This window comes from Salvelinus namaycush, chromosome 5 (genome assembly GCF_016432855.1).
Source record: "Salvelinus namaycush isolate Seneca chromosome 5, SaNama_1.0, whole genome shotgun sequence".
NCBI classification, from domain to species: domain Eukaryota; kingdom Metazoa; phylum Chordata; class Actinopteri; order Salmoniformes; family Salmonidae; genus Salvelinus; species Salvelinus namaycush.
In genome coordinates this window covers 19,520,428-19,540,688 of record NC_052311.1, presented here as the reverse complement: position 1 = coordinate 19,540,688, position 20,261 = coordinate 19,520,428, and the positions used below count along the sequence as shown (strand labels likewise).

The 20,261-nt window shown below is 41.4% G+C and overlaps 1 protein-coding gene across 1 annotated transcript in view; it reads left to right on the top strand.

The window, feature by feature from the left end:
• The window catches only part of LOC120046958 (relaxin receptor 1-like), a 132,556-nt gene that overhangs the window by 71,663 nt on the left and 40,632 nt on the right, over window positions 1–20,261 (top strand). Inside the window, exon 3 of the mRNA XM_038992510.1 lies at window positions 5,390–5,473. Coding sequence (XP_038848438.1) covers window positions 5,390–5,473 — 84 coding nt within the window. The remainder of the gene's footprint in view (window positions 1–5,389; window positions 5,474–20,261) is intronic.

Sequence of the window (20,261 nt, the reverse complement as noted above, 5' to 3'; positions counted from 1 at the left end):
AGTTCTTCCACACCGATATCAACAAACCATTTCTGTATGGACCTCACTTTGTGCACGTGGCATTTTCATGCTGAAACAGGAAAGGGCCTTCCCCAAACTATTTCCATAAAGTTGGAAGCACAGAATTGTCCAGAATATCATTGTATGCTGTAGAGTTAAGATTTCCCTTCACTGGAACTAAGGGGCCTAGCCCGAACCATGAAAAACAGCCGCAGACCATTATTCCTCCTCCACCAAACTTTACAGTTGGCACTATGCATTCAGGCAGGTAGCGTTCTCCTGGCTTCCGTCAAATCCAGATTAGTCCGTCGAACTGCCAGATGGTGAAGCGTGATTCATCACTCTAGACTCTAGAGAATGCATTTCCACTGCTACAGAGTCCAGTGGCTGCAAGCTTGACACCACTCCAGCTGACGCTTGGCGCATGGTAATCTTAGGCTTGTGTGCGACTGTTCTACTATGGAAACCCATTTCATGAAGCTCCCAACGAACAGTTATTGTTCTGACGTTGCTTCCAGAGGCAGTTTGGAACTCAGTAGTGAGTGTTGCAACTGCAGACAGACGATTTTTGCACGCTGTGCGCTTCAGCACTTAACCGTCCCGTTCTGTGAGCTTGTGTGGCCTATCACTTTGCAGCTGAGCTGTTGTTGCTCCTAGACGTTTACACTTCACAATAACAGCACTTACACTTGACCGGGGCAGCTCTAGCAGGGCAGGAATCTGACTAACTAACTTGTTGGAAAGGTGTCATCCTATGCCAGTGCCATGTTGAAAGTCACTGAGCTCTTCAGTAAGGCTATTCTACTGCCAATGTTTGTCTATGGAGATTGCATGGCTGTGTGCTCAATTTTATACACCTATCAGCAACGGGTGTGGCTGAAATTACAAAACTCCACTAATTTGAACAGGTTTCCACATACTTTTGTATATATTTATTTTATTATTTTACTTTTATTTAACTAGGCAAGTTACTTAAGAACAAATTCTTATTTTCAATGACGGCATATTTTTACCTTGTCAGCTCGGGGATTCGATCTTGCAACCTTTCAGTTTCTAGTCCAGCGCTCTAACCACTAGGCTAACTGCTGCCCCATATATAGTGTATATCTTGCATTTTTTGTTTGTGAATACAAGATTTCATCATGAATTTATAAGGAGACTGTTATCTAAAGCAATGGAATCTAATTAAGCAAGGAAAAAGGAAGAATATGCAAGGACTTGTTTGTTTTCTCTTTTTTATGTTCAAAGATCACAATAACAGAGTATCATAACAACAGATTATCAACAACGACCATTCATTTTCAACAATTAAGTTTTGTCCAATACAGTAATAAAAATAAGAAAAAAATGGGGTACCCAATAAAAGTAAAATGTGAGTGCACTCAATTATCTCGGTTCAGTTCATTCCACAATGTACCAGTCAAATGTCCCTCTATAGAGATGAGGCAACAATGATGATCGTAGAATCTGTAGATGATAACCCTCTGTAAATGGCCAAGTAGTTTGCAGAAGATGGTATGTGGCGCTGGTGCTGTCGAATCAAAAGGGGGTTACAAAATGCACATGTAGTGATAGCAAATGCTAAATGCTAAACATTCTAAAATCTAAATGATCATCACTCTCAAAGTCATACATGCTTATGTCAATATCCTGACTGGTTTTAGATCGTAAATATCATGTACACCTTTGTTATTCATCAAGACAGGCATATCATTTAGCTAGCATAAAGCTAACTCACCAGGATTCTCTGTTCATAAGCGTCAAAGGAAAATATCCAATTACCCTCTGGTTCAGCTCACTCTGATTATCTAAGCACTTGATTATGCTGTAGTAGTAAATATATACTTTACAACTTTGTTTCCAGTAAGTTATCAACGTTCAATATTTCTAGGTTTCTTTCAGCTTCAAAGTTCTCAGTTCGTGGACGCTCTCTCCAAATGCAAGAGGGAAAAGAGCGAGATCAGCATGACAACAAAATACGTTCAGACTCCAGGGGTCACTAAAGAAGTTATGGACTGTCTTGTTTTGTGAAAACTTGTGTGTGTCTAAAATAACATGGGCTGCAGAAGGATACAGCATCAGTTTCTAAGATCAGTGTCTACAAACTGTCTGTGTGGGAACAACGTCAGAGATGTAAACCTTTGTTCATTGAATTACGTTTGCTATTAAAATGAGTTATAAGGAGAACGGTGGTGATTTAATGTTCCACCTTAAACACCCTCAAGACTTCCATTTCTCAGTGAGTTTTCATTTTAGGGTGATTTTGCAAATACGGGACTTTTTGTGTCTCAAGGCTAGATTTTTCTGATAAAATGTGAATTTAGATGTTTTTATTTCACATCCATTAAGTAGAGACTAAAATTGTCCTGTTTCACACCCATACTTTTGACATTCTACTATGTACAGTATTACACTTACAAAGGTCTTTAAAATTAGAAAATATTTAATGCATCTGTTTAAAAAAATATTCAAATAAATGGAAACTATATACATATTAGATGTGTATAAGCCACTTGTTAATTGTTTTTACACAAAATACAGTCGTGTCTAAATTTTGGGTGATTACCACCACGACAAGCGGATTACATGATAATAAAGTTTTTTTCAAAAGTTTGTGTTCTTGGTTACCATGGATGTAAATAGTGACTGGAGCACATGGATGTCATGGAGGCAGATTCACATTTTTATGCTGGGAAATGATAGAAAAATAAAGGTAAATATGACTTGAGAAGATAATATTTTATTGTACGTCATTACCAAATAGGCTATAATTTCATTAAATGATGTAAGATTTTAGAAATTATGTTTTAATTATACGTATTTAGGATACATTGTATGCTAGCTGTTCAACTGGAGATAGCATGCTAGAATCCCTGCTATTTATGACCAAATACTGTAAAAATGTAATTCCCAAATGTATTAGTTCATACATTAAACATGTATAACTGTGACAAAATTGTATTTTTCATCAGTTGTTTTATATGAAATGTCATTTCCACCACACTCTGTCATTACCACAATGCTAAGTTATTTCCATCACGGTACATATTTTTGAGGAAAGGGTGTATTAAATTACAATTGATATTGATGATTTTTCCCATATGTGAACCTTATATGCATGTTCTTAAGATAATTCCTAAAATAATGTCAAATATTAACATTTTGATTTGGTAAATACATGTTTCTGAGTATCATCAAGGCATATATAAACATTTAGACTTGACAATGATGAATACATATAATTAAAACATCCAAATAGTAAAAACAAATCATGTGAAATGTTATATAAAATACCTTAGTCACGATTTCTGTAATTTCCTTTTCATCTAAAATCGCACATTTTATGACGTGATGGTAATGTTATTTCTGCTTGGGCATTTGGGAAAATCGATAAAAATCTTTATATTCTTAAAAAGTATGGTCTCAGCCACTATTAGATCTTGTTTCCAGACAGAGTGAAGAAAATATTCAGATAGATAAAAAGCATTTTCAAGAGGTTTCATTTTCAAAACATTTAACATCCAAAAGTGCCCGTGTTTGCAAAATCAACCCTTAATTAATTTTTAGCCCCTTACAGTGCATTGATTTGCTGTCATTATGTCATGGGCCAGGAAGTCACTGATATGACTATATTGAATTAAAAGTTTGAACTGAATAAGACTGAGTTTATTAACTCTTTAGATGAGGAAAAACATAACATTCTGATGCCAGTCACTCATAACTTTAATATTACTTGGTTTTGAAAGGATGTCTGACACTATTTGAAAAGGTGACACAGGTTTCCATAGCAGTAGAGTTGAATGTTGTTTCAGCTCTGCCAGTGTGTGTGAATGTGTCCCTATACACCATATGAGTATGCAAATCACAATCACATGTTAGTATTGAGTATAAGTGGCCTTGCATGATATTTTCATAATGAAATAATGTATTTGTGACCGTGCTCTCCACAGGGAATTTTAATCATTGAACCTAATAGCAAATCCACTGGGATTACATCTCTTTAAAAGCCTTAAAATAAGTTTACCTCATCAAAGACAATTAAATAGTTCCACATGTTGGAAATAATAACTTGAACATATGTGTTTTAGAAATCTGTTGTTGAATGGTATACCTTGATTTAATGTGTTTGTGTCAATGCACAACAAGGAAGTTATTGAACGTATAGCAGCCAAGCCCACAAACACTGGATCTTATTAAAAGCCTTAAAATAAGTTTAGCTCAACAAAACAGGGAAATAGTTGCTCACGTCGCAAATAATTGACATATGGTTTAAAAATGCATTTGCTGATTGATTTCAACTGTTGTTGAACAGTACACTTTCACCTGACCCATGATGAGATGAGATGCAGCCTCAGTGTCATGATGATATTTTAAAGGTCGACTATTGGGATTCCGTAGTGCAAACTCTCCTGGATAGCTACCATTTTAATCATGGGAAGAGCTCAGCAGTTCAGCCATGCGACGTGATATGGGTTGAGGAAGGTATTTTTCACTCAGAAACTACATGGAGGGTTCTATTGGTCTAATTAATATGAGTAGGATGTAAGAGTTGTATTATCAAAGTATGTCACATCCATTTGGGCAGGAAACTGGTGCGTGAAGCCAGGATACAGAGGAGGTTGTTACTCACTGAAAGACCATACTGATCCCCATAGCAAATAGCCGAAGAAAGCCCATAGCTTTAAGGCCTAACTTGAATGTTATCACTGAAGCAGAAAATCAATGCTGAACTTTTGAAATCTGTGACACTTGTGATTGATGATGCTGCATTAGGTTGGAAGGCAGCTAAAACAGCACATCCATTTGCACTGGTAATGAGGAAGCTGTTAGAAATGACACACTTACCTTGTAAACATAATTACTTCTTTCTCTGTCCATTTTTTAAAAACAGATCTATTGAGATGGATTGACCTAAAAGCTTGTAGTATTTATATCGGCAAACCCAAACTTCATTCCAGATTGATCTACCGAAATAGGCAATCTATTTATCTTCTCATGGTTCAACGAATGAGCCCTGGAAAGCCTGGCCCCAGATCTGTTAGTGTTCCTGCCAACTTCATTGCTGTCATTGTCAAGCCAAACATGGCAGCTCCATAAGGAGTTGGCAAGAGAGTAGAAACAGATTGACATCAAGGCTAAGCCCCAGACTTATTGAGGGAGAATCTACAGTGTCAAAACTTGAAGCCTACTGGCTGAGTTATGGATATCAAGCTGATGCCAGGCTGAAAGTAGTTTATTCCTGCTGTCTTGTAGAAGGCGTTAAATGACACCTTGGCCTGCACGTCTAAATTATTAATAAAAGTATGATACAACATTGATGTTTGCTGTAGGGTTTTACTTTGTATTATTTCTGACCAGTATAATAATGTGTTGATATTTTGTTTTCTAGGAGATAACAACGGATGGCCCCATCTTTTTGACAAGTATTTTGGGATGCCCATCATCGACATCGGGACCAAGTCCGATAAATGCTGTAAGTATATGAAAGTTATCCTTTTACTGCATTGGGCTAAATCAGGGTCACACAGAGAGTTTCTTGATAGTCTTAAACAAATCAACATTGTTACAAAGGTATACACCTCACACATGGTTATGAGCTTTAAAAAAAAAAAAAGACACCTGTACCATGTCAGATAAAGATATTTAGAGTTTGCATCCCAATATTACACTTAATATACAGTACCAGTCAAAAGTTTGGACACACCTACTCATTTTCTACATTGTAGAATAATAGTGAAGACACCGCAACTATGAAATAACATTTATAGAATCATGTAGTAGCCAAAAAAGTGTTAAACAAATCAAAATATATTGTATATTTTAGATGCTTCAAAGTAGCCACCCTTTGCCTTGATGACAGCTTTGCACACTCTTGGCATTCTCTCAACCAGCTTCACCTGGAATGCTTTTCTAACAGTCTTGAAGGAGTTCCCACATATGCTGAGCACGTGTTAGCTGCTTTTCCTTCACTCTGCGATCCAACTCCCAAACCATCTCAACTGGGTTGAGATCGGGTGATTGTGGAGGCCAGGTCATCTGAGGCAGCACTCTCCTTCTTGGACAAATAGCCCTTAAACAGCCTGGAGGTGTGTTGGGTCATTCTCCTGTTGAAAAACAAATGATAGTCCCACTAAGCGCAAACCAGATGCGATGGCGTATCGCTGCAGAATGCGGTAGGAGACATGCTGGTTAAGGGTGCCTTGAATTCTAAATAAATCACTGTCGGTGTCACCAGCAAAGCACCCCCACACCATCACGCCTCCTCCTCCATGCTTCACAGTGGAAACCACACATGCAGAGATCATCCGTTCACCTATTCTGCGTCTCACAAAGACACAGCGGTTGGGACCAAAAATCTGAAATTTGGACTCATCAGACCAAAGGACAGATTTCCACCGGTTTAATGTCCATTGCCCGTGTTTCTTAGCCCTAGCAAGTCTCTTCTTATTGGTGTCCTTTAGTAGTGGTTTCTTTTGCAGCAATTCAACCACGAAGGCCTGATTCACAGTCTCCTCTGAACAGTTGATGTTGTGATGTGTCTGTTACTTTCTCTTTGCTTATTTGAGCTGTTCTTGCCATAATATGGACTTGGTCTTTTACCAAATAGGGCTATCATCTGTATACAACCCCTATCTTGTCAGAACACAACTGATTGGTTCAAACGCATTACAAAGGAATGAAATTCCACAAATTAACTTTTAACAAGGCATACATGTTAATTGAAATGCATTCCAGGTGACTACCTCATGAAGCTGGTTGAGAGAATGCCAAGGGTATGCAAAGCTGTCATCAAGGCAAAGAGTGGTTACTTAGAAGAATGTCAAATATTAAATATATTTAGATTTTTTTAACACTTTGTTGGTTACTACATGCTTCCATATGTGTTATTTCATAGGTTTGATGTCTTCACTATTATTCTACAATGAAGAAAATAGTAAAAATAAAGAAAAACCCTTGAATGAGTAGGTGTGTCCAAACTTATGACTTGTACTGTACATCACTGTCACATGTGCTCCCTCTCCGGCCTCTAGGTCACCAGGCTGCTGATTATTGCGTACACCTGTCACCATCGTCACGCGCATCAGCGCCTCATGACACTCACCTGGACTCCATCACCTCCTTGATTACCTGCCCTATTTATGTCACTCCCTCTGGTTCCTTTCCCAGGCATTATTGTTTCTGTTTCAGTTTCATGTCTGTGTGCTGTTCGTGTGTCTTGTTTTGTGTTATGTTCCATTTATTTATTAGATATTCACTCCCTGTACTCACTCCCTGTACTCTCAGCGCACTCCTTACAGAATAACGCCTCACCAAAGGAAAGCATCAGGGAGAGTTTGTTTTGTTTTTGTGTTGAGGGTGATGTCGGGTCTGGGTGTCAGTACTGGAGCTACCAGGGAGGCCTCAGCCGGTTCGTCTGACTCTCACGCTTCAGCTGGCTTGACAGGTTCCCAAGCCTCGGCGGGTTCGACGGGTTCCCCTGCCTCAGCTGGCTCAACAGATTTCCATACCTCAGCGGGATTGATAGGCTCCCATGCCTCAGCTTGCTCGACAGGTTCCCATGCCTCAGCTGGCTCGACAGGCTCCCATGCCTCAGCAGGCTGGATAGGCTCCTATGCCTCGACCGACGCACCTGGGGAGTTTTCAGCCGGCTCGTCAGGCTCTCACGCCTCAACCGGTTTGTCAGGTTTCGTCCCTCAGCGGAGGCAACCGGTCTGCTCCTGATCCCCTGGATCGTCCCTTTGGTTGGCGTCCTGCAGCTGGAGCTTCGTGCCGGGGAGGTGGTACTGTCACGTATGCTCTCTCCGGTGCTCTAGGCCGCCATGCTCCCGGATCGACAGGTTTCCGCTCTTCAGCAGAGGTGACCGGTCCACTCCTGATCCCCTGGATCGTCATTTTGGTTGGCGTCCTGAGGCTGGAGCCGCACATCAAGGAGGGGGTACTGTCACGTGTGCTCCCTCTCCGGCCTCTAGGTCACCAGGCTGCTGATTACTGCGCACGCCTGTCACCATCGTCACGCGCATCAGTGCCTCATGACACTCACCTGGACTCCATCACCTCCTTGATTACCTGCCCTATTTATGTCACTCCCTTTGGTTCCTTCCCCAGGCGTTATTGTTTCAGTTTCATGTGTGCTGTTCGTGTTTCTTGTTTTGTATTATGTTCCATTTATTTATTAAATATTCGCTCCCTGTACTTGCATCCCAACTCGCAGTGCAGCGCACTCGTTACAATCACAGAAGACTGAAATATAACAAAACCGTTTGACATAGAAGCACTGGATTTTTGTTGTTAATTCTTTTTAAATTAATAATTGTGAAAATATTAATCACATTCCACTCATGAGGCCCCTAGGTCATTTGACTGCAGGAAAGGGCTAGTCAGTGTACTCTGCCTTGCCTTGTTCCAATATCCATTATGCTTATGACAGGTAAGTTGGGTAAAATGTATTCAAGAACCAATGAGCAAGTATGTTAGTGCAGAATGACAACCTACCTACTGGATCAGTAGCTTTGAATAAAACAAATATCCATCCATCTTTTTTGTGGCAGTTTTATGATAAGGCTGTACGTTACAGCCTTATTCTAAAATGGATAAAATACATTTTTGCCTCATCAGTCTACACACAATACCCCATAATGATAAAGCAAAAACAGCTTTTTTGAAATGTTTGAACATCTACAAAAAAACAGAAATGCCTTATAAGTATTCAGACCCTTTGCTATTAGACTCGAAATTGAGCTCAGGTGTATCCTGTTTCCATTGATCATCCTTGAGATGTTTCTACAACTTGATTGGCGTCCACCAGTGGTAAATTCAATTGATTGGACATGATTTTTTTGATTGGATATTATTTCTTACACTGTTACCCCAGGAAATCTTAAGTCTTATTACATACAGCCGGGAGGAACTATTGGATATAAGAGTAACGTCAACTTACCAACATTACGACCAGGAATACGACTTTCCCAAAGCGGATCCTCTGTTTGGACCTCTACCCAGGACAATGGATCGGATCCCAGTAGGCGACCCAAAATAACTGCGGCGTAGAAGGGGCAGGCGGAGCGGTCTTCTGGTCAGGCTCCGTAGACGGGCACATCGCTCACCGCTCCCGAGTATACAACTCGCCAATATCCAGTCTCTTGACAGCAAGGTAGACGAAATTCGAGCAAGGGTTGCCTTCCAGAGAGACATCAAAGATTGTAACATTCTCTGTTTCACGGAAACTCACTCAGGATACGTTATCAGTCGGTACAGTCTCCCGGTTTCTTCACACATTGCGCCGACAGAAACAAACATCTCTCTGGTAAGAAGAAGGGCGGGGGTGTATGCCTTATTGTTAACGAGTCGTGGTGTGATCATAACAACATACAGGAACTCAAGTCCTTTTGTTCACCTGACCTAGAATTCCTTACAATCAAATGCTGACCGCATTATCTACCAAGAGAATTTCGATTATAATCACAGCCGTGTATATCACTCCCAAGCAGACACCTCGACGGGCCTGAAATAACTTCATTGGACTCTATGTAAACTGGAAACCACATATCCTGAGGCTGCATTTATTGTAGCTGGGGATTTTAACAAGGCTAATCTGAAAACAAGGCTCCTTAAATTTTATCAGCATATCAATGCACGACCCGGGCTGGCAAAATTCTGGATCATTGCTACTCTAACTTCCGCGACGCATACAAAGCCCTCCTTCACCCTCCTTTCGGCAAATCTGACCACGACTCCATTTTGTTGCTCCCAGCCTATAGACAGAAACTAAATCAGGAAACGCCCGTGCTCAGGTCATTCAACGCTGGTCCGATCAATCTGATTTCACGTTTCAAGATTGCTTCGATCACGTGGTCTGGGAAATGTTTCGGATAGCATCGGACAACAACATTGATGTATACGCTGATTCGGTGAGCGAGTTTATTAGCAAGAGCATCGGTGATGTTGTACCCACGGTGACTATTAAAACCTTCCCCAACCAGAAACCGTGGATTGATGGCAGCATTCGCGCAAAACTGAAAGCGCAAACCACTGCTTTTAAAATGGCAAAGCGACCGGAAATATTCCCTTCGCAAGGCAATCAAACAAGCTAAGAGTCAGTTTAGAGACAAAGTAGAGTTGCAAGTCAACGGCTCAGACACGAGACGTATGTGGCAGGGTCTACAGTCAATCACGGATGACAAAAAGAAAACCAGCTCAGTTGTGGACACCGATGTCTTGCTCCCAGACAAACTAACAACTTATTTGCTCGCTTTGAGGACAATACAGTACCACTGACATGGCCCAATACCAAAACCTGTGGGCTCTCCTTCACCACAGCCAACGTGAGTAAAACATTTAAACATGTTAACCCTCGCAAGGCTGCCGGCCCAGACGGCATCGCTAGACGCGTCCTCAGAGCATGCGCAGACCAGCTGGCTGGTGTGTTTACGGACATATTCAATCAATCCCTATCCCAGTCTGCTGTTCCCACATGCTACAAGAGGTCCACCATTGTTCCTGTTCCCAAGAAAGCTAAACGACTATCGTCCCGTAGCACTCACATCCGTCATCATGAAGTGCTTTGAGAGACTAGTCAAGGATCATATCACCTCCACTCTACCTGACACCCTAGACCCACTCCAATTTGCTTACCGCCCCAAAAGGTCCACAGACGACACAATCACAATCACACTGCACACTGCCCTAACCCATCTCGACAAGAGAAATACCTATGTAAGAATGCTGTTCATCGATTACAGCTCAGCATTTAACACCATAGTACCCTCCAAACCCGTCATTAAGCTCGAGTCCCTGGGTCTCGACCCCGACCTGTGCAACTGGGTCCTGGACTTTCTGACGGGCCGACCCCAGGTGGTGAGGGTAGGAAACAACGTCTCCACCCCGCTGATGCTCAACACTGGGGCCCCACAAGGGTGCGTTCTAAGCCCTCTCCTCTACTCCCTGTTCACCCATGACTGCGTGGCCATGCACGCCTCCAACTCAATCATCAAGTTTGCAGACAACACTACAGTGGTAGGCTTGATTACCAACAACGACGAGACGGCCTACAGGGAGGAGGTGAGGGCCCTCGGAGTGTGGTGTCAGGAAAATAACCTCACACTCAATGTCAACAAAACAAAGGAGATGTTCGTAGACCTCGGGAAACAGCAGAGGGAGCACCCCCTTATCCACATCGACGGGACAGTAGTGGAGAAGGTGGAAAGCTTTAAGTTCCTCGGCGTACACATCACGGACAAACTGAAATGGTCCACCCACACAGACAGTGTGGTGAAGAAGGCGCAACAGCACCTCTTCAACTTCAGGAGGGTGAAGAAATTTGGCTTGTCACCAAAAACACTCACAAACTTTTACAGATGCACAATCGAGAGCATCCTGTCGGGCTGTATCACCGCCTGGTACGGCAACTGCTCTGCCCACAACCGTAAGTCTCTCTAGAGGGTAGTGAGGTCTGCACAACGCATCACCGGGGGCAAACTACCTGCCCTCCAGGACACCTACACCACCCGATGTCACAGGAAGGCCAAAAAGATCATCAAGGACAACAACCACCACTGCCTGTTCACCCCGTTATCATCCAGAAGGCGCGGTCAGTACAGGTGCATCAAAGCTGGGACCGAGAGACAGAAAAACGGTCAATGGTCGGAACTAGAAGCACAAGCATTTCGCTACACTCGCATTAACATCTGCCAACCATGAGTATGTGACAAATAAAATTTGATTTGATTTGAGATAAGATACCCTCAGTGGAAGTTACAACAGCAAGACAAAAGCAACCATTCAAGGTCTCTGATATTACATTCACTTTATGAGTCTTAACAGCTTCTGAATCTACATAAACTATAATATATGCAGTAAACAATTATTGAGTGCTGTAAACAATTATAGAGCATGTGGGACAGATTATTATTATTATAATTGGCAATGTAATAGCTTTCACTGTCTGCATATGTTTTTTAATCACAGTGTCTATGAACATAATACAGCCCAGATAAACAAACATTACATGGATGTCCAATAAATAATCTGAATGAATATTCAATTCACTGTGCATCAGCAGAGAATAGACCCACGGTACAGCGGTTTTAGAAACTTTTGCAAATGTATTAAAAATAGAAAACTGAAATATCACATTTCCATACAGTTGAAGTCGGAAGTTTACATACACTTAGGTTGGAGTCATTAAAACTGATTTTTCAACCACTCTCCAAATTTCTTGTTAACAAACTATAGTTTTGGCAAGTCGGTTAGGACGTCTACTTTGTGCATGACACAAGTAATTTTTCCAACAATTGTTTACAGACAGACTATTTCACTTATAATTCACTGTTTCACAATTCCAGTGGGTCAGAAGTTTACATACACTAAATTGACTGTGCCTTTAAACAGCTTGGAAAATTCCAGAAAATTATGTTATGGCTTTAGAAGCTTCTGATAGGCTAATTCACATCATTTGAGTCAAATGGAGGTGTACCTGTGGATGTATTTCAAAGCCTACCTTCAAACTCAGTGCCTCTTTGCTTGACATCATGGGAAAATCAAAAGAAATCAGCCAAGACCACAAACAATTGTAGACCTCCACAAGTCTAGTTCATCCTTGGGAGCAATTTCCAAACGCCTGGAGGTACCACTTTCATCTGTACAAACAATAGTACGCAAGTATAAACACCATGGGACCACGCAGCCGTCATACCGCTCAGGAAGGAGACACGTTCTGTCTCCTAGAGATGAACGTACTTTGGTGCGAAAAGTGCAAATCAATCCCAGAACAACAGCAAAGGACCTTGTGAAGATGCTGGAGGAAACAGGTACAAAAGTATCTATATCCACAGTAAAACGAGTCCTATATCGACATAACCTGAAAGGCACTGAGCAAGGAAGCAGCCACTGCTCCAAAACCGCCATAAAAAAAGCCAGACTACGGTTTGCAACTGCACATTTGGACAAAGATCGTACTTTTTGGAGAAATGTCCTCTGGTCTGATGAAACAAAATAGAACTGTTTGACCATAATGGCCATCGTTATGTTTGGAGGAAACTTGCAAGCTGAAGAACACCATCCCAACCGTGAAGCACGGCGGTGGTAGCATCATGTTGTGGGGGTGCTTTGCTGCAGAAGTGTCTGGTGCACTTCACAAAATAGATGGCATCATGAGGATGGAAAATTATGTGGATATATTGAAGCAACATCTCAAGACATCAGTCAGGAAGTTAAAGCTTGGTCACAAATGGGTCTTCCAAATGGACAATGACCCCAAGCATACTTCCAAAGCTGTGGCAAATTGGCTTAAGGACAACAAAGTCAAGGTATTGGAGTGGCCATAACAAAGCCCTGACCTCAATCCTACAGAAAATGTGTGGGCAGAACTGAAAAACTGTGTGCGAGCAAGGAGGCCTACAAACCTGACTCAGTTACACCAACTCTGTCAGGAGGAATGGGCCAAAATTCACCCAACTTATTGTGGGAAGCTTGTGGAAGGCTACCCGAAACGTTTGACCCAAGTTAAACAATTTAAAGGCAAGGCTACCAAATACTATGTAAACTTCTGACCCACTGGGAATGTAATGAAAGAAATAAAAGCTGAAATAAATCATTCTCTCTACTATTATTCTGACATTTGACATTCTTAAAATAAAGTGGTGATCCTAACTGACCTAAGACAGGACATTTTTACTACGATTAAATGTCAGGAATTACAAAAATATGTGTAAACTTCTGACTTCAACTGTAAGTATTCAGACCCTTTACTCAGTACCTTATTGAAGCACCTTTGACAGCGATTACAGCCTCGAGTCTTCTTTGGTATGATGCTACAAGCTTGGCACACCTGTATTTGGGGAGTTTCTCCTATTCTTCTCTGCAGATCCTCTCAAGCTCTGTCAGGTTGGATGGGGAGTGTCGCTGCACAGCTATTTTTAGATCTCTCCAGAGATGTTAGATCTGGTTTAAGTCCAGGCTCTGGCTGGGCCATTCATGGACATTCAGAGACGTGTCCCGAAGTGACTCCTGCTTTGTCTTGGCTGTGTGCATTAGGGTCATTGTCCTGCTGGAATGTGAATCCTCGCCCCATTCTGAGCGCTCTGGAGCAGGTTTTCATCAAGGATCGCTCTGTACTTTGCTCCATTCATCTTTCCCTCGATCCTGACTAGTATCCCAATCCCTGTCCGTGAAAAACATCCCCACAGCATGATGCTGCCACCACCATACTTCCCCGTAGGGATGGTGCCAGGTTTCCTCCAGACATGACACTTGGCGTTCAGGCCAAAGAGTTCAATCTTGGTTTCATCAGACCAGAGAATCTTCTTTCTCATGGGCTGAGAGTCCTTTAGGTGCCTTTTGGCAAACTCCAAGCGGGCTGTCATTTGCCTTTTACTGAGGAGTGGCTACCGTCTGGCCACTCTACCATAAAGGCCTGATTGGTGGAGTGCTGCAGAGATTGTTGTTCCTCTGGAAGATTTTCCCATCTCCACAGAGGAACTCTGGAGTTCTGTCAGAGTGACCATCGGGTTCTTGGTCACCTCCCTGACGAAGGCCTTTCTCCCCCGATTGCTCAGTTTGGCCGGGCGGCCAGCTCAAAGAAGAGTCTTGGTGGTTCCAAACTTCCATTTTAGAGTGATGGAGGCCACTGTGTTCTTGAGGACCTTCAATTCTGTAGAAATGTTTTGGTACCCTATCCCAGATCTGTGCCCCGACACAATCCTGACTCTGAGCTCTACGGAGAACCTCATGGCTTGGTTTTTGCTCTGAAATGCACTGTCAACTATGGATCTTATATAAACAGGTGTGTGCCTTTCCAAATCAAATCTAATCACATTTTATTTGTCACATACTCATGGTTGGCAGATGTTAATGCGAGTGTAGCGAAATGCTTGCGCTTCTAGTTCCGACCATTGAGTAATATCTAACAAGTAATCTAACAATTTCACAACAACTACTTTATACACACAAGTGTAAAGGAATGAATAAGAATATGTACATAAAAATATATGGATGAGCGATGGCCGAACGGCATAGGCAAGATGCAGTATAGAGACAGACGGTATAGACGGTATAGAGTACAGTATATACATATGGGATGAGTAATGTAGGGTATGTAAACATATAAAGTGGCATTGTTTAAAGTGGCTAGTGATACATTTATTACATCCAATTTTTTATTATTAAAGTGGCTAGAGATTTGAGTCAGTATGTTGGCAGCAGCCACTCAATGTTAGTGATGGCTGTTTAACAGTCTAATGGCCTTGAGATAGAAGCTGTTTTTCAGTCTCTCGGTCCCAGCTTTGATGCATCTGTACTGACCTCGCCTTCTGGATGATAGCGGAGTGAACAGGCAGTGGCTCGGGTGGTGGTGTCCTTGATGATCTTTTTAGCCTTCCTGTGACATCGGGTGGTGTAGGTGTCCTGGAGGGCAGGTAGTTTGCCCCCGGTGATGCGTTTGCAGACCTCACTACCCTCTGGAGAGCCTTCCGGTTGTGGGTGGAGCAGTTGCCGTACCAGGCGGTGATACAGCCCAACAGGATGCTCTCGATTGTGCATCTGTAAAAGTTTGTGAGTGTTTTTGGTGACAAGCCGAATTTCTTCAGCCTCCTGAGGTTGAAGAGGCACTGCTGCGCCTTCTTCACCACGCTTGTCTATGTGGGCGGACCATTTCAGTTTGTCCGTGATGTGTACGCCGAGTACCTTAAAACTTTCCACCTTCTCCACTACTGTCCCGTTCGATGTGGATAGGGGGCTGCTCCCTCTGCTGTTTCCTGAAGTCCACGATCATCTCCTTTGTTTTGTTGACATTGAGTGTGAGGTTATTTTTCCTGACACCACACTTAGCTTATGTAGGCTACTTTAGTGAAGTCATGAACATTCAACTTCTCTTTTCAAGTTTGAGTCCAAGTGTTTTATACTTAAAATACAAATGTTAAACTGTTCAAAAGTTTTTGTCTATAAAAGGGATTTTCAGGTGAATACAAGAGAAGAGTGTTCTCTGAACAAGTCAATCATGAATAAATTCAGTTTCAACAGGGAGACACCCTCCAGCGTATAAGCATAGAAAAGTCTAACAATATTATGAAACTACAGGATGATCATGTGATATTACATGAGAGACACATTTACTGTGATATATTCGAGAGATACCAGTATCATACAGTATTACGTTATGACTGCATCTATAAGGTGCTATGAATCAAATCAAATTGTATTGGTCACATACACATGGTTAGCAGATGTTATTGTGAGCGTACCGAAATGCTTGTGCTTCTAGTTCCAACAGTGTAGCAATATCAATAAGTAATTCCACAACAACTACCTAATACACACAAATCTAAGTTTAGGGATGAAATAAGAATATGTATATATGGATGAGCAATTACCGAACGGCATAGGCAAGATGCAATAGATGGTATAAAATACAGTATAAACATATGGGATGAGTAATGCAAGATATGTAAACCTCATTATTAAAGTAGTACAGTGACTGGGGATCCATTTGTTAGAGTGGCCAATGATTTCAAGTCTGTATGTAGGCAGCAGCCTCTCTGTGTTAGTGATGGCTGTTTAACAGTCTGATGGCCTTGAGATATAAACAATTTTTCAGTCTCTCAGTCCCAGCTTTGATGCACCTGGACTGACCTCGCCTTCTGGATGGTAGCGGGGTGAACAGGCAGTGGCTCGGGTGGTTGTTGTCTTTGATGATCTTTTTGGCCTTCCTGTGACATCGGGTCTATAAGAAGCTGCTTCAAGTAAAATGTTACTGTTACTTCGTCGTTAAAGGTAGAGTCAGTGATTCACCTGATTCACAAAGTAAACAGCAATATTAAGCCGACTTCCGTAAAAGCTATGAGTGTGAAGCGCACGGCTACACTTCTCCGCTGTTTTGGTCCTGCAGTTGTTCCGTTGCAACAGAGTAAAGCACACCTGTGCATGCCTCAGGATATGCTGTTGCGGTGACCCTATTACCGCTACACCGGTGGTCACTAGTCATGAAGTAGTCAAATTCCATGTGATTGTTTAGTCATGGTAATTAGTCTTCTCCAAGCTCTGATGCTGCTGCTGGTCATTAGTAGCCAACCAAACTTGCTAACTGCCTGGTACTTAGCTCTCTACTGTCCCTCTAATCACTCTGACATCAATGCAAATGTTATCGAAAATCTAATCAAACCCTTCATGAGAGCCCATTAGCTCATTTTGCGCAACATTTCTATAGGCTATGAAATTGCGCGAGAAAACAGAGTGATGGCCTCTATTAAAAAGAGGAGGATCCCAAAAGCTTTCTATATGCTAGGCCTACTATATTTGTTTCTCAAATACTTTCCTAATATTAAGCTAATACTAAGCGCATTGCTTATCTATACAATGGGAGTATAGCCTACCTGGCTGGCATGAAAATGAACCATAGGAAAAGCGTCCTCCAAGTGCCGAGATGACATGTCTTTTTTACCCTGCCCCTGTTTTGAGACAGGTGCATGATAATGGTCGATTCTAAATCAAAACAAATTTCACACATCTATTATTTAGTAGATGTAAAGACAAGATTCAATCAAGAATAGTCTAATGGTTAGAATATTAGCCTATCACTTGTGAATGATGCCCAGCTTAAGGCAAGGAACAATCCCTTTTTTTTTAAACTTTTTTTAATCATAGTCGCACACCTCATGAAGCCTAGCCCATAGTTCTATATGTTTTGATAAGGTTTGTATCATAACTAAAGTGGCCAAATAACTTTAAGCACATTAATCTGCTTTACAAGGGGTGTAGAGCCTTACTGGCATACATAAGCAGCGCATGAGTTTCAAGTTTGGGTAAGATCATTTTCACCATAAAAATGCACCTTCATAACAAAACCATTACATGGATAATCGCATTTGTGGTCACTTCTGATAATGGCGTTTTCCCGCATATGGAACTTTTGTGCTTATAGCCTACTGCCGTAATATTAAGAAATAGCCTAATAGTTTATCATCATTTTAATCTGAAAGTTCTGATCTGTTGTGTCAGCCTCATTGTGTAAAAAAAAAAAATGTATGCTGGTGTTATTAATTTGGGATCTATCGCATCCCACAACTGTCCCAGACTATGTTTGTTATATTTATTTCTCGCACAGAATATAATAGGTCAACTTTTGTACTATGGGGGATAGTACAATATGCACCTCGGAATTGGAAACAACGCGAGCAGTTGCGTCCCCGATGTGTCTGTTCTTCACTTGTAGCCTGTGAGAAAGACCAGACGTGATGGAGAGATGTGTGAAGGGCTGCAAAAGGCTTGGATTTTTTTAGGGTGCATTATGGCCACACAAAGGGGATGCCGCCGGGAAATTCGAAGCATTATCAAGTGCTTCTCAAATTGTGAATGAGAGACTGTGTGTACAGCCTGCGCAAAAAAACAAAGCAGAGCTCATGCCTTTCAAGCAACTTTTTTCAAATCATCATTAGAGTCACATCATGCAGCCTTACAATGTATTAAATATCAAAACATATAGCCCAGCATTTGGAGAACAACTAAAATGACCTTAATAACTCGAAATGAAGCATATAGGAGTACCTATTTCTTTGTTAACCACAAATCGTTTGGAAAAAATATCCTTTCTATTTTATTTAGCTTTGTTCCATTGTATTCTTCATACTTTAAACTAATATAAAATAATGCCATGGAATTCTAAGCAAACCTTGTCTGCTAAATGAGCTAGTGTAGCCCACAGACATATATATATATGGCATAGCCAGATCAGGACCTAACATAAGGACAACTCAGAGTATGCTATTCTGTTCTTCACTACATTTTCTTCATATCATGTTTCTTTATACCTGTCTAAAATAAATAATGGATTTATTGTGAAGGTGTAGGCTATATTACATGGATTTATTTTACTTTTTAAAATGTAGATGTTCCATAGGTCTGCATCAGTGACTTTCATGCTATGTGTGAAAGCCAGGAGATGCTAAATGTGTTTTATGTTAATGAACGGTCAATTACCATGAGACCGACAGTTATTTGCTTGACAATCACCGGCTGATGAAATTTTGTGACCGCCACGGTCCTATATGTGATTGCTTCGACATATATCACACTTTAATTTAAATGTACTTTTTGTCCAGACTCAAGTCATGTCATGTACCACTGATTCCAAATCCAATTCCCTGCAAACAAGAATACAAGTTCTGCAATATTGCAACCCAACTATTTTATATTTAACCAGACAAGTCAATTAAGAACAAATTATTATTTAAAGAGACGGCTTGGCAAGAGGCAAAAGGCCTCCTGTGGGTGCGGGGTTCAATGTAAGACAAAACTGACAGCACAGACAGAAGACTGGCAACAGCACAAACACAACAGCAAACAAACAGTGGATGTGTGTGTGTGTGTGTGTGTGTTTGCAGGCATGTGTGTGGTGTGTGAGAAGTAAAACAACATGCTTCCTTACTTAAGGCAAAACAAACTAGTGACATTCGGTGACAACTAGAAACAACTACGTCTCAACAACCTGTTCATCTATTTGTCCTTTGAACTCCTCCAGGGACACCAGGTCCTGGAGGTGTAGGTTGGCTTAGAGGGAATTCCAAGACCAGTGGTATGAATAATGAACCTTTTTCCATGCTCTGTTCAAATCTTCAGGACTGTTTGGACTGCTCAAGATTGAGCTTATATGTGTTTTCATTTCGAGGTAGAAGAGAGGATTCCTGTCCTTTTGTCACAGACTGAAGACCAACGTAGGAAGCATGTATCATTGAGGGTTTATTCCATTGATTTGGCCTGTATGAAGTTCCTCCCACTTGTATGAAGTTCCTCTCAGTGGTTATAGCTGTAGTGAAAAATGCATTTTTGTACTCAAAATAAATGTTGAGCCTTCCCTATAAACTATGCTATTTCAAACATCTCATGGCAACCATTTCAATTGAAATGACATAACACAAACCATTCCCATGTATACTGAAAAAATATATAAAGATAACATGCAACAATTTCAAAGATCTTTCTGAATTACAGTTCATATAAGGAATTCAATTAACTGAAATAAATTCATTAGGCCCTAATCTATGGATTTCACATGGCTGGGAATACAAATATGCATATGTTGGTCACACAGGGGTGAGGATCATAAAACCAGTCAGTATCTGGTGTGACCACCATTTGCCTCATGCAGCACGACACATCTCCTTCGCATAGAGTTGATCAGGCTGTTGATTGTGGGCTGTCGAATGTCCCACTCCTCTTCAATGGCTGTGCAAAGTTGCTGGATATTAGCTAGAACTGGAACATGCTGTCATACA